Genomic DNA, 12,798 nt, shown 5'->3' with positions numbered 1-12,798 from the left:
TACATAAAGAAAAAATGAGGAGCCGCCTCATCGGCCCTCCCAAAACAAACCCGGTCCTCTGGACTCGGGACTATCAACTCATATTTTGGCTCGTCCTCCTCCGAAGTACAAAGCCTGTGATGAGTACGAAGATGAGTGATAAACTCAGCATCGACCAAGGGTTCCTCCCCAAGGACAGTGTCATCAACCCACTGAGAAAGAACATCTACAGAGGCCATTTTTCTTTATATAATGAAAGGTGACAGAAACCTACAAAAAGAAAAAGGGAAAAGAAAATAAAAAAACACGGTCCCTAAAGGGGAGGGATGCGAAACCGGAATCTACAGACCAACCTATCCACCCACAAAAACCAAAAGCGTGCAAACATAAAGGCATGACAGGAAAAAATGAACACTAACCTTTATCCGAGAAATGAAGGTTGGGAAAAGCAGAAATCTTCAAGCACAAGAATACAGCACGAACAAGGAGAAAAGAAGTTTGAAAGATTGCAGAAACGGAAGAAGGAAAGAGAGGGAAAGTATTTATAAACATACTAAGGGGCATAATGGTAAAAGCGAAGCAGTCATTAATGAGATTGCACCGTTACCAAAGCCCTCAATCCCTAAATGCTTCCCCAACGGACACGACGCTTGAATTGATGTAACTGTCAGAAACAAAAGGTCGCGAAAATCACGTCGGTTTCAAAACCCGTGAAAGTCGGCTACGAACCCGAGTTAAATACTTGAACCCAAGCCTTAAAGAGATCTTGGGCTCAAGTAGGGGCACTGTTCATACCCTGGCCCAATGTTAAGGGCCCAGATCCAACTAAAAGGCCTAATCCAATAGATTAAGCCTTGCTAAGCACCGACCTTCACATAAGAAGTCGGTATTCACTACGACTTGCTCTAAAGAAGTCGGATATGAGATTAGCTGGCAGATAAGCACTCATTCAAATGAGTAACCGCCCCTAAAATCTCTCTAACCGCTTCATAAAGCCATATCTTAACCTCCCTAAGATAATGGGACGGTTAACATCTTAAAGATACGGCACTACTCCAACGGTGGTTATTGGCTCACCACTATAAGTACACTGACACTCCTCAGGTATCTCTAAGCCCAATACTCTCTAGACCTGCTCAAACCCTTGCTAACTTAGGTATCGGAGTGTCTTTGCAGGTACCACCCCCCATTCACTCACGAGCACAAGTCGGAAGGAGGTTCCAATGTGCAAACCAGCTCGGAAGCCACCATCCGCGGACGATTGGGCCAACCAAAGCCATCTATCTTATTAATCTCCGGTTACCCATCGTAACAAGTACTAATGCCAAAAATAATAAATTCTAATGTAATCAACATTTGTCTTCAATTAAAGTTAAACTTTAACGGAGTCTTAATTGTTTATCCCAAAATAATCCACCATAGTGTTGAACAAAGTAGATTTCCGTTTTCATTTAGGCATTCCTAGATGAGCAGAGGGAAAGGCTCGTGGTGTTCACTACTACTCTTACAGTTGCTCTTTCAAACTTGTTGCAATGGAGGAGCATGTAGGCCTTCCTCTTGCGGCAAAATCACCAACATAAAACATCCTTTCCGGCTCAAGGATGATCCCGCAAGCTGTGGGGATTCCAGGTACGAGTTGTCTTGTGAGAATAACAGGACGCTGTTATATCTTTTCCCCGGTATAAGCTACCAACTGCAGGCAATAAACTACAATAACTTCACGATCCGGCTTGTAGATCCCGCCATCTCAGACTCAGGGAATGACTGCTCCACCCTTCCCCGATATTCTTTGTCCGCTAGAAATTTCAGTGACAGCTATGGCTACATGGATATCCCCAAATACAGTGAACCATATGGAACTATTCAAGAACGAACTCGTTATGATGTAGTAAGAATGTTCGAGAACGTGATCTTTTTGAACTGCAGCTATCCGATCAGGGATTATCCACGATTCGTGGATGCTGCCCCTTGCGTTAAAGAAGGAGGCAATGTTTATGCTGTTCTTGGAGACATGGACGTGGGTGAACTAAGAGATGAGTGCCGTGTGAAGATGGTTGCTGCCTCATCCTTTCTTGTTGTTCCACCGAGATCGTGGGAGGATTCATTCTTCATCTACCAAAACTTGTCATACGCTGAAATCCATAGAAAACTCAGTTACGGATTTCATCTTTCTTGGATGATCGGCGGTGCTTGTTCATCTGCCTGTGGCCAGCTGAGTTCTTGCTTCTTCAACGAAGCCTCTCCAAATCTCATCACTTGCCGAGGGAATCGCTGTTTCACTCCAATAACGTTCAATGAATGCGGTAAGAAAATTAAACTCTAAACATTATTTCCATATAAAAAAAAAATTTGATGCACTAATTTTACACGTGTATCCAATTACAATCGGCAAAAATAATTATCTTTTAACATTCAAAACATTAATTTCAAAACTTTAAAATATCAATTATTTTAAATTGAATTTAATTAAAATTTTTGAAATTATAACTTTTAAAAAAAATACTAAACCATTTAATCTAAGAAACAAAGAAAACAAAAACAATGAAGAATTTTGCAAAAAGCATACGATGTTTTTAATCTGGAAGCAAAAAAAACGAAAACAAAAAGTAAAAAGAAAAAATATTTTTTTTTAAACATAGAATTTTTTATTGTGGGTGTTGCTTAAATATTTAATGATACTTGTATTAGATGAATTCAAACAGATTTTAAATGTGTTTAAAAAGTATTTTAGGTGTTATTATGTTATTTTAGATATGTTACAGACTTATTTATTTTGAATGTGCTCTGAACACAAGGACATTATATTAAATTTTCACAATACATTTAAATTATATAAGTACACATAAAATAAATTATGAATACATCTAAATTAAGAGAAATGTTAGGGGTCAGTAATTTTTGTGTTTTGTAATAACCATCAATTGGCCAGCAATAATATTTTTAATGGTATGAAATTACATCCAATAGTAGAAGATCATTTATTTTTCTTTTGATGGTTAAGTACTGACCACAAAACACAAAAGTTGTTGTCCCTAGACTTTTTTCTAAATTAAAGTCATCTTTCAAAATTAAATGTATATAGAAAATTAAACCATATTCTAAGATATGATGATAATATGATCAAGTAACAGCACTAAAAAGTTGAGAATTGGGTAAAAAGTTAGCAAAGGCTTACAATATATAATTGGAAATCCAACTTGGGTAAAAATGTCCGGAGCTGGAGTTTCTTTTGTTGGATAATCTTCATTGGTTATAATTGTAAGTTTGGTTTGTTCTCTTTATTGCTGTATGTATGTATGATAATTATATTGGATTTACAATTCTGATTAATGAATAATGTTGACTAAACAAACACACACATACACACGTACAACTTCATTAAAAATTTTACTCTTTACTCGTCCTTTTACTTAATAACTAAGAAACAAGATTGTAAAGAAGTAAACCATGTTGGTCATCAAGCAGAAAACTTTAACGAGGGATTGGATGTACTTTCCTCCTCAAAACTTGAAGATACATATGAATTATTTGAAGCATCTACTCCTGATGAGTCAACTTCGGAATCTCTTTGAATCACATCATTTGGACAATATGAAGGTTTTGGAGGCATTTCAATACTTGCAACATCTCCTTCTAACATTTCCACTACTTTATTCATTGAGGGACGATCACTTGGTTTCAGTTGTATGCACCACAATGCAATTATAAACATCTTTTTTGCTAATTCACTCCTTTCTTCATGCACAAAAGTTTCCATCTCAATCTCATCATTTTCCTCAGCAGCCAACTGATCATATATCCAAAATGGAAAATAAAGTTGACTTGAATGCTCTGCATGTGGATTCGAATTTCTTCTTTGACTTGCTATTTCCATCAAAAGCATTCCAAAGCTATAGACATCAGCCTTGTAAGATACTGCTCCAATATTTTGATAAAACAGTTCTGGGGCCATGTAACCAATCGTTCCTCTTGCTGCCGTCAAAGATACAATACTATTATCAAGAGGATATAGTTTTGCGAGGCCAAAGTCTGAGACCTTAGGAATGAAATTCTCGTCAAGAAGAATGTTGTGAGGCTTGATATCAAAATGCAAAATTTGCATGTCACAACCTTCATGCAAATAAGCCATACCGCGTGCCACTCCGAGAGATATCTCAAACATCTTTTGGGAAGTTAGAGATACACTTTCTTCTTTGGAAAATATATATTTATCCAGTGAACCATTTGGCATGAATTCATATATAAGAGCACGTTTTGAACCCTCGACACAAAATCCAATCAACCTTACTACATTTGCATGGTGTATTCTACCAATGGTAGCAACTTCACTGATAAATTCTTGGCCATTAGCTTTGGCTTTACCCAACATTTTTATGGCTACAAAAGGCCCACTTTGTAGTTTTCCTTTGTACACTGCACCAAATCCTCCTTCTCCGAGCTTTTCCTTAAAACCTCTCGTCATCTTCTTTATCTCTTTGTATGAATATCTTATTGGCATGAGAGTGTTTCCTTGTAGAAAATCCTCAATATTTTCATAGATTGATATATGCCTTCGTCGAAACGTGTAGATCAACAATGCAAAGAAAAACATGACACCTATTGAGTATTTGAGGATTATGTATGACATCAGAAACAATCCCATGAATAATCCAACCTTAACAACAGGTATTACATCTCTTTTAGAGAAGTGTTCACCACTATCCATGTTGACCACTTTGCGAAGTCCTGTGTAATTATAAGAATATGGATCAATCCAAATATATTTGCTGCTAACGAACACATATAAAACTTTATTCAAAGTATGTACAAGGAATTTATTATTTGACATATAATATATGTAGATGTAAAAAGAATAAAGACATTTGAGTCTTAGAACATACAAGACTAGAATACAAGTTTGACAAATTAGTCTTTAAAAGATAATTCATCATTTGCCTCATTTGTTTACCTAGTCCAACCCAAGTTATAAATGATTTAATATTACTAATAGGCTTTCTTAGTGTTAACTAAAAATAACTAAAATCTCTCTTATACTCCTCATGACACTTATGCCAAACAAATAGGAAAATTACACCATGCAATTGTACATAAATAGTAAGGAATGAGAACTTACCTTTCAAAATTCCGTATGCAAAATCTGTCGAAAAGAATCAGTGAAAAGTTAGCAACATGGTGAAGGCAATAAAAAAACTAATATAGATATCACATGTTTCCACATTTGACACCTAAATTTGACATCAAACAAGATTTGTAACTTTTATACTTAAAGTTTCCAACTCTTGCTTCCTCCTCTCATTCATATCTAGGTCTGATTTTTGCTCTGTATTGTTCTGTTTGTAATCTCCCACTTGTTCAAAAACTCTAACATCTACAATGAGTGTACAAAAAGTAGTCGCCTTAAGGGATAAAATTCATACCTTGTGCAATTATTTGTAGCTTTGACACGTTTCCTAAATCACAGTAATTAAAAAATCTATTAGCTCTCTAATTTTGAAAATAATCAGACAACAGTGATAGATAGATCTGCAACTTTAATTTTCTTACCACATTTGTAGTTCAGCAGTGAAGTGTAATCACAGACGGGATTATCCGGATCCCCACAGGTGATGTTCTGAGTGATTTCGTTGAATACGCAAAAATTCTTCATCCCGCATTTATCTTCACAAGCAAACTCATACATCCACGAAAGTTCAAATCCGTAACTGAGTTTCTTATGGATTTCAGAGTATGCCAAGTTCTGTTCGATGAACACTGAATCATCATAATATAATCTCGGTGGAACAAGAAACGATGAGGCTGCAATCAGCTTCACACGGCAATCATCTCTTAATTCAACCACCGCCAAGTCTCCAAGAACAGCATAAACATTATTACCGCCTTGTTTAATGCAAGGAGCAGTGTTCACGTATCGTGGATCGTCCCTCACCGGATTGGTGCAGTTCAAGAACACCACGTGCTCGAACATTCTCACTGCGTTCTCCTCCGGTGTGGAGCCATTTAAGGAGACTCGTTCTTGAAGGAATTCGTATTTTCCGGTGCCGACTTCGGCGACTGTTTTGTAATAATAGTCATCCCCAAAGGTACTGAAATTGGTTAAGGATAAAGAATAGCGAGGAAGGGTAGAACAGTCATTCTCTGAGATGGCTGGATCTAGAAGCCGGATCGTGAAGTTGTTGTAGTTTATTGCCTCAACATGGTAGGTTTTACCGGGAAAAAGATATAAGAGGGTGATGTTATTCTCGCAAGACAACTCGTACCTCCGGTCGCCACAGCTTGCAGGGTCGCCCCTCAGCCGGAAAGGATGTGTTATGGTGGTGACTTTGCCGCATGCGGAGGGCGTACATGTTCTGTTATGATCAGCAGCTGCTGCAACTGTAACAATCAGGAGCAGCAGCTTTAAGCGGGAGAAGCAGAAGTCTTTCCTACTGCTCATCACTGATCATGAATTAGCAACTTGCGGTGAGGACCAAACTGTTTTAATATTGATTTGGAGAGGTTTACTTTTGGGATGGTGGATTTCGTGAGATTATTTATGAAATCGATTGTTTAGAAGCTCTTTTTTTTTGTAAATTAAAGGATGTTTAGCAAGGATATTCTGAAATGGGATTTGAAAATACAGGAGGTTATGAATTGAAATTAGAGAGTTTATATTTTTTTAATTCAGAGGAATACAAATAATGTTACAAATTGTATAGCTAAAACAGTTATTTCAAGGGCGAACATTAATTTAAATTAGAGTCAACTATGAAATGAGGATCAACATCTAATAGATTTTTCGAGTAAACAATTCAAACTCATATACCATTTTCAAGCATGTATTCAGTAGCAATGAGCTAACTACTTTTGAAAAATCCTCTTTGCCATTGACTTGGAAACCAATGCATAAGCATGTCGGTAACGTGTTCAATTCCAACCATTTAATGTTAGAGTAAATTTTATAGGGGCAGCAATTTTTGTGATTGTTAGTCATCAACTAGCCATTAATAATGATTTGATGGTGTGAGATTAGTGTGAGATTTCATCTAATGACTCACATTTCTCTAGTTACATTTTGGCCAAAATTCAATAAAACTAGTCGTCCCCTAGACTTTTCCAACTTTATATTAGTCAATGAGTTCACACATACAAAAACCAAGGAAAGAAACATTCAAAGTAATTTCTCAAACTCACATTCTTCCTTGCCAGTTGCCACAGTGACCATGGAAGCATTATTCATCCTGCTTCTGCTTCTCAATTTCAATCTCATCAACATCGGAATTAGCCACCGTGACCCTGTTCAATGTCCCGTTCGTCTGTACTGTACAAAAAATGAAACCAATATTCTTGAGCTCCCTGGAGTTTCATCCTCGGTAAAACTCCCCGTCCGTCACATTAATTTCAAATCCAAAACTCTAGAAGTGTATGCTGCCGGAATCTGTTTGTCAGAACTCTTTCTCAAACTCAATTATTCATCATTCTATCCTTTCCGATTCATTCGAAGAGATTTTGGTTACTCTGCCCCTGGTTATGATGAAAACTACCCACTTAAACCCACCAACATTACTTTCTTCCATTGTCCTTCAAATAGCGAGTACACCACGTTACCTTGCCGGATTCAAGCGGCCGACGATGACGACGGCATTGTCAGCACGAATCTTGTGCGCTGCAGAAAACTGTCCCATCAGGTTCTGCCAATGCACGCCGAATTTATAAGGGATTTTTCATTCTACTTGGTGTGGTCGGAAACAAATTTCCATAGTGGATGCTTCGTTGGTTGCAACATGCCCAAGGGGACACAATACTATGAATCAATTATTTTACCCGTTATAGGTGAGACAATACTATTACTATTACTATTACTATTACTATTACTATTATTTTATCTTCATAGAATATCATTTATGTTTGAATAGATAGAGTAAAGCAAGGGACTCCGCCCTATTGTATATTGCCAAGAACTATGCCTATCCCAAAAATATTGTATTAGTATTACAAAATTGAATTTTGTTTATAATGGCATGCAGGTGCAGCTCTCCTGTTCTCAACACTGGCTGCCTTGTATTATATATATTGCTATTATAGAAACAAAGGGGAAGATCAACAAAGAGTTCAAACTTTTTTGAAGGACTATGAGGCATTAAACCCAACCAGATTCTCTTATGCTGATATCAAGAGAATTACTAAGCAGTTTAAGGACAAGTTAGGTGAAGGAGCTCATGGAGCTGTCTACAAAGGTAAATTGTCCAATCAAATTCTTGTTGCTGTCAAGATTCTCAATAATGCAGACGGAGATGGGACAGAGTTCATAAATGAAGTAGGAACTATGGCCAAAATCCACCATGTCAACGTTGTTCGCTTGCTTGGATATTGTGCTGATGGATCTCACCGCGCTTTAGTTTATCACTTCTTCCCCAATGGTAATCTCCAGAGCTTCATTGCTTCGTCCAGCGACAAGGAAAGCTTTCTCGGATGGAACAAGTTGCATCAGATTGCTCTCGGCATAGCCAAAGGGATTGAATATCTTCACCAAGGCTGTGATCAAAGAATTCTGCATTTTGATATTAATCCTTACAATGTCCTGATAGATGAAAGTTTCACTCCAAAAATTTCAGACTTCGGTTTAGCTAAGTTATGCTCCAAAAATCAAAGTACTGTATCCATGACTGCAGCTAGGGGAACCTTAGGCTACATGGCGCCTGAAGTTTTCTCTAGAAATTTCGGCAATGTATCTTACAAATCTGATATCTACAGTTATGGGATGTTATTGCTTGAGATGGTTGGAGAAAGAAAAAATACAAATGCGAGTCAAGAAACATTCCAAGTTCTATATCCCAATTGGATACATAATTTGCTTGAAGGAGATGATACATATATTCCTATTGATGATGATGGAGATTTTAGAATTGCAAAGAAACTGGCAATAGTGGGACTATGGTGCATCCAGTGGCACCCGGTTCAGCGTCCGTCCATGAAAAGTGTAGTTCAAATGCTTGAAGGAGAGGAAAGCAAGTTGAAAGTGCCTCCGAATCCTTTTGAATCTGCAGCTGCGACTAGTTCAAGTGCAATTATTCCAGCAAGACGTCTGAATTTGGAATTGGAAGTAATCCCAGAAACAGACTAGTTTGATTCAACATATTATTAGACATTTAACTATCACTTGGTGTGTGTGCATGTGTGTGATGTTGTAATCAAAGAAAGTTGTTTTTCACCTTTTAATTTTTTGTTATGTATGGTAAAAAATACCTACAAAAATATATATAAAGAAGTGGCTTAGCTCCTGATAGAACGCCACGTTAATTAGTATGTGTAACATCTATTTCAATTATGAAGCTAGGAACCGACGAACCGTTATGCATCAATAGAAACTATATGTCGATTTCAGAGGTCGCAGTTGAGCTGCTTCAGAAAAATGTTACCATCCATGACCTAGCTTTTTAACGATCTTGTTTCTTATTATGTTAAGTAAAAGGACAAGTATATCTTGCAGATGTGATTTTTTTTTATTGCTTTTGTTTTTATTTAAATTTATGTGCTGTATATTAGTTCAGAGACTTTGGTGATGAAAAAATAAATGATTTAAATTAAGAATAGAGTGTGTACATGCTGTTTTGATGAAGCCTGTTTTAACTTTTTCTCTTATAGAGTGACAATCTATTTTAATATATTGGGATCTTTTATAAAAAGTAGGATTAGAAGCGAGTTGAATGGTCGGCATATTATCACAAAAACAACATGGCAAAATCAATGGTAATATCAATAAACTTGAGCAAATTGGTGAGCCACACAGCTTCACATAAGCAGCATTTGTTATGGCTCTATACTCAATTTCGGTTGAACTTCTAGATGCCACATATTGTAGACTTATCATCTTGTTCTTTGTACGTCTAAAATTCTTGACGAAAACTAAGCACTTTTATAATGACAATTTCTTAAGTAGCTTATAGCCTTATACTCTAAATTATATATAATATTACGAAATGATTATCAATATGATAACTAGTGGTTTGTTAACTTGTTGATTAATAAATAAAATAAGATGATATTTTTATATGTCCGACACGGTATTTGGCAAGTAGCATATGGAATAGTTTACGTAACTCCGGCATTCGGCTGAAAATTGTGTGTATAGTTTTGTTGTGATTCGTGGGTGAAATCCGAAAATATTCCTTTTTAAGTGAATTCCTTTCTTTTTCTTTTAACCTTTTTGCAATCTGTAAGAAATTTTTTTTTCTAGTCAGTGAGAAGCCTTTCTTTTTTTTTTTGTAGAATATAAAATGCACTTTTTTTTCAGATCAAATCAAAGTGATAGATTCATTTTCTCGCACTATGAAAAATGGAAATTCTATATCCACATATTTCAGCTCCAAATTCTGTTTTTGGTTAATTACACTAAATTCAATTCAATTTTAAAATTAATTTGTGCCGGCATTCACTATCCAAATTGACCACTCTATTTCTGATTTTCTATTAAAAAGATAAGAACAAGGGTATATTCAATAGAGGCCTTGCTGTCTACTTGACCTTAGCGTTGTAAAAGTCGTGAACAATTATTTAGTTGTACTGTAAATAACTGCACTTTTAAAATATGAATGGAGGCCATTTCAGATAAATACAGAGAAAGATAGAGAAAGAGATGAATTTTAGAGAGAGAGAGAGAGATCAATTAACGAATCTTAAATAGTCCAAACTAAAGTAACTCAATTAAACTAGTCTGTTTCTGGAATAACTTCCAATTCCAAATTCAAGAATCTTGCTGGAATAATTGCACTTGAACTAGTCGCAGCTATAGATTCAAAAGGATTCGGAGGCACTTTCAACGTATCTTCCTCTGCTTCAAGCATTTGAACTACACTTTTCATGGAGGGACGGTGCACCGGGTGCCACTGGATGCACCATAGTCCCACTATTGCCAGTTTTTTTGCAATTCTAAAATCTCCATCATCGTCAATTGGAATATACGTGTCATCTCCTTCAAGCAAACTGTGTATCCAATTGGGATATAGAACTTGAAATGTTTCTTGACTCGCATTCGTATTTTTTCTTCCTCCAACCATCTCAAGCAATAGCATTCCATAACTGTAGATATCAGATTTATAAGACACATTGCCGAAGTTTCTAGAGAAAACTTCAGGCGCCATGTATCCTAAGGTTCCCCTTGCTGCTGTCATGGACACAGTGCTTCGATTCTTGGAGCATAACTTAGCTAAACCGAAGTCTGAAATTTTAGGAGTGAAATTTTGATCTAACAAGACATTGCGAGGATTAATGTCGAAATGCAGAATTCTTTGGTCACAGCCTTGGTGAAGATATTCAATCCCTTTGGCTATGCCTACAGCAATCTGATGCATCTTGTTCCATCCAAAGAAGGTTTCCTTGTCACTTGACAGAGTAATGAAGCTCTGCAGATTACCATTGGGGAAGAACTGATAAACCAAAGCGCGGTGAGATCCTTCGGCGCAGTAGCCAAGCAAGCGAACCACATTAACATGGTGGATTTTGGCCATTGTTCCCACTTCATTTATGAATTCTGTCCCATCTCCATCTGTTTTATTAAGAATCTTGACGGCAACTAGAATTTGATTAGTTAATTTACCTTTGTAGACAGCTCCATGAGCTCCTTCACCTAACTTGTCCTTAAACTGCTTAGTAATTCTCTTGATATCAGCATAAGAGAATCTTGCTGGGTTTAATGCCTCGTAGTCCTTCAAAAAAGTTTCAACTCTTTGTTGATCTTCTCCTTTGTTTCTATAATAGCAATATATATGATACATGACACCCACTATTAGCACAAGGAGAGTTGCACCTACATAACATTATAAACACATTGAACTTTCCAAGTAAATATACCATAATGGTGTTTAATCCAAGTTTAAGTTTGTTACCTGTAAGGGATAAAAGAATGGATTCATGGTGTTCAGTGCCCTTGTTGGCTACGTTGCAAGCAACAAAGCATCCACTCTTGAAAGTTTCTGTGGACCATACTAAGTATAATGGTTCCCAATTCCACTGTATGTTACATATGGAAATTGGCAAGACATGACGAGTCAATTTTGTGCAGAATACAAGGTTGGACTCGATGATGTTGTCGTCATCTAAAGCAATAAAAATCGGGCAAGATAACAGATCTTGTTCCTCGTAGTAGCCTCTGAGGATGTTTGGTGGCACGCTTGAAGAGCAATCAAAGAAAGTACAGTTTGTTGGGTATAGAGGATCATCAAAACTATCGAAATCAAGTGATTGTTTAATCGATTGGAAAGGATAAAATGATGAATAATTGAGTGTGAGAAAGAGTTCTGGAAAACAGCGTTTGGGATCATATACTTGTAAAATGTTTAATGTGTAGTTAATCCAAGTGACGGGGAGTTTTACTGAAGATGGAAAGGCAGGCAGCTCAAGGATATTGGTTTCGTCTTCCGAACAGTAGAGACGCACGGGACATGGAACGGGATCATCATGGTAAATTCCCATGTCCAGATTCAAATTCAGCAGCAGCATCAATAATAATGCTGCCATGGTCAATGATAATGGGAAATCAAAGTTTTCTTTGCTTTGTAAATGAACCAAGTTCAAAATGATAAAAAATTGATTGTAGGATGGGTTAATAATTTTTTAAGGAGTGAATACTCCAATTAGCCCTTAAAAGAATTTTGGATCCGATGTTTTCTTAATCAATAAATTTTTATTTTTTAAAAACTTTAAGAATTTCTTTTACTGGATAGATTAATTTTTCTATTATTTTTAATTAATTTTGAATATGTATTCAATTACAAGATAATTAAAAAAATATTTATTGGATATTTATTCTTTTTTAAATATACGATACTTACAAAGAAAAATAAT

General features: G+C 36.4%; 4 protein-coding genes across 4 annotated transcripts; 2 read left to right on the top strand and 2 right to left on the bottom strand.

The window, feature by feature from the left end:
- Positions 1-1,444: 1,444 nt before the first annotated feature.
- Positions 1,445-2,302, top strand: LOC130934936 (uncharacterized). Its single transcript, XM_057864454.1, has one exon. It carries the CDS (start codon positions 1,445-1,447, stop codon positions 2,300-2,302), a length of 858 nt encoding a protein of 285 aa, XP_057720437.1.
- A 1,134-nt stretch (positions 2,303-3,436) lies between these two features.
- On the bottom strand, positions 3,437-6,562 carry LOC130934935 (LEAF RUST 10 DISEASE-RESISTANCE LOCUS RECEPTOR-LIKE PROTEIN KINASE-like 2.1). The gene is made up of 4 exons (XM_057864453.1): positions 5,524-6,562; positions 5,397-5,429; positions 5,093-5,116; positions 3,437-4,704 (listed from the first exon to the last, which is right to left on the bottom strand). Exons 1-4 carry the CDS (start codon positions 6,410-6,412, stop codon positions 3,437-3,439), a joined length of 2,214 nt encoding a protein of 737 aa, XP_057720436.1. The 5' UTR covers positions 6,413-6,562.
- Positions 6,563-7,178: 616 nt separating this feature from the next.
- On the top strand, positions 7,179-9,079 carry LOC130934934 (rust resistance kinase Lr10-like). The gene is made up of 2 exons (XM_057864452.1): positions 7,179-7,788; positions 7,983-9,079. Exons 1-2 carry the CDS (start codon positions 7,179-7,181, stop codon positions 9,077-9,079), a joined length of 1,707 nt encoding a protein of 568 aa, XP_057720435.1.
- A 1,585-nt stretch (positions 9,080-10,664) lies between these two features.
- On the bottom strand, positions 10,665-12,471 carry LOC130934933 (rust resistance kinase Lr10-like). The gene is made up of 2 exons (XM_057864451.1): positions 11,841-12,471; positions 10,665-11,737 (listed from the first exon to the last, which is right to left on the bottom strand). Exons 1-2 carry the CDS (start codon positions 12,469-12,471, stop codon positions 10,665-10,667), a joined length of 1,704 nt encoding a protein of 567 aa, XP_057720434.1.
- Between the last annotated feature and the right edge of the window lie 327 nt (positions 12,472-12,798).

The sequence above is a fragment of the Arachis stenosperma genome, chromosome 6 (assembly GCF_014773155.1).
Source record: "Arachis stenosperma cultivar V10309 chromosome 6, arast.V10309.gnm1.PFL2, whole genome shotgun sequence".
Classification (NCBI taxonomy): domain Eukaryota; kingdom Viridiplantae; phylum Streptophyta; class Magnoliopsida; order Fabales; family Fabaceae; genus Arachis; species Arachis stenosperma.
Note: the sequence above shows the minus strand (reverse complement) of the source record. Positions and strands in the feature narration are given on the sequence as shown.

Bases quoted from the DNA above. Each gene is read 5' to 3' on its own strand.
- LOC130934934 (XM_057864452.1), top strand. From the start codon at position 7,179: ATGGAAGCATTATTCATCCTGCTTCTGCTTCTCAATTTCAATCTCATC. The intron at 7,789-7,982 runs GTGAGACAATAC...AATGGCATGCAG, and splicing joins AATTATTTTACCCGTTATAG to GTGCAGCTCTCCTGTTCTCA.
- LOC130934935 (XM_057864453.1), bottom strand. From the start codon at position 6,412: ATGAGCAGTAGGAAAGACTTCTGCTTCTCCCGCTTAAAGCTGCTGCTC. The intron at 5,117-5,396 runs GTATGAATTTTA...TCTTTTCGACAG, and splicing joins GCTACAAATAATTGCACAAG to ATTTTGCATACGGAATTTTG. The intron at 4,705-5,092 runs GTAAGTTCTCAT...ATAATTACACAG, and splicing joins TGCATACGGAATTTTGAAAG to GACTTCGCAAAGTGGTCAAC.
- LOC130934933 (XM_057864451.1), bottom strand. From the start codon at position 12,471: ATGGCAGCATTATTATTGATGCTGCTGCTGAATTTGAATCTGGACATG. The intron at 11,738-11,840 runs GTAACAAACTTA...TTGTGCTAATAG, and splicing joins CATTCTTTTATCCCTTACAG to TGGGTGTCATGTATCATATA.
- LOC130934936 (XM_057864454.1), top strand. From the start codon at position 1,445: ATGAGCAGAGGGAAAGGCTCGTGGTGTTCACTACTACTCTTACAGTTG.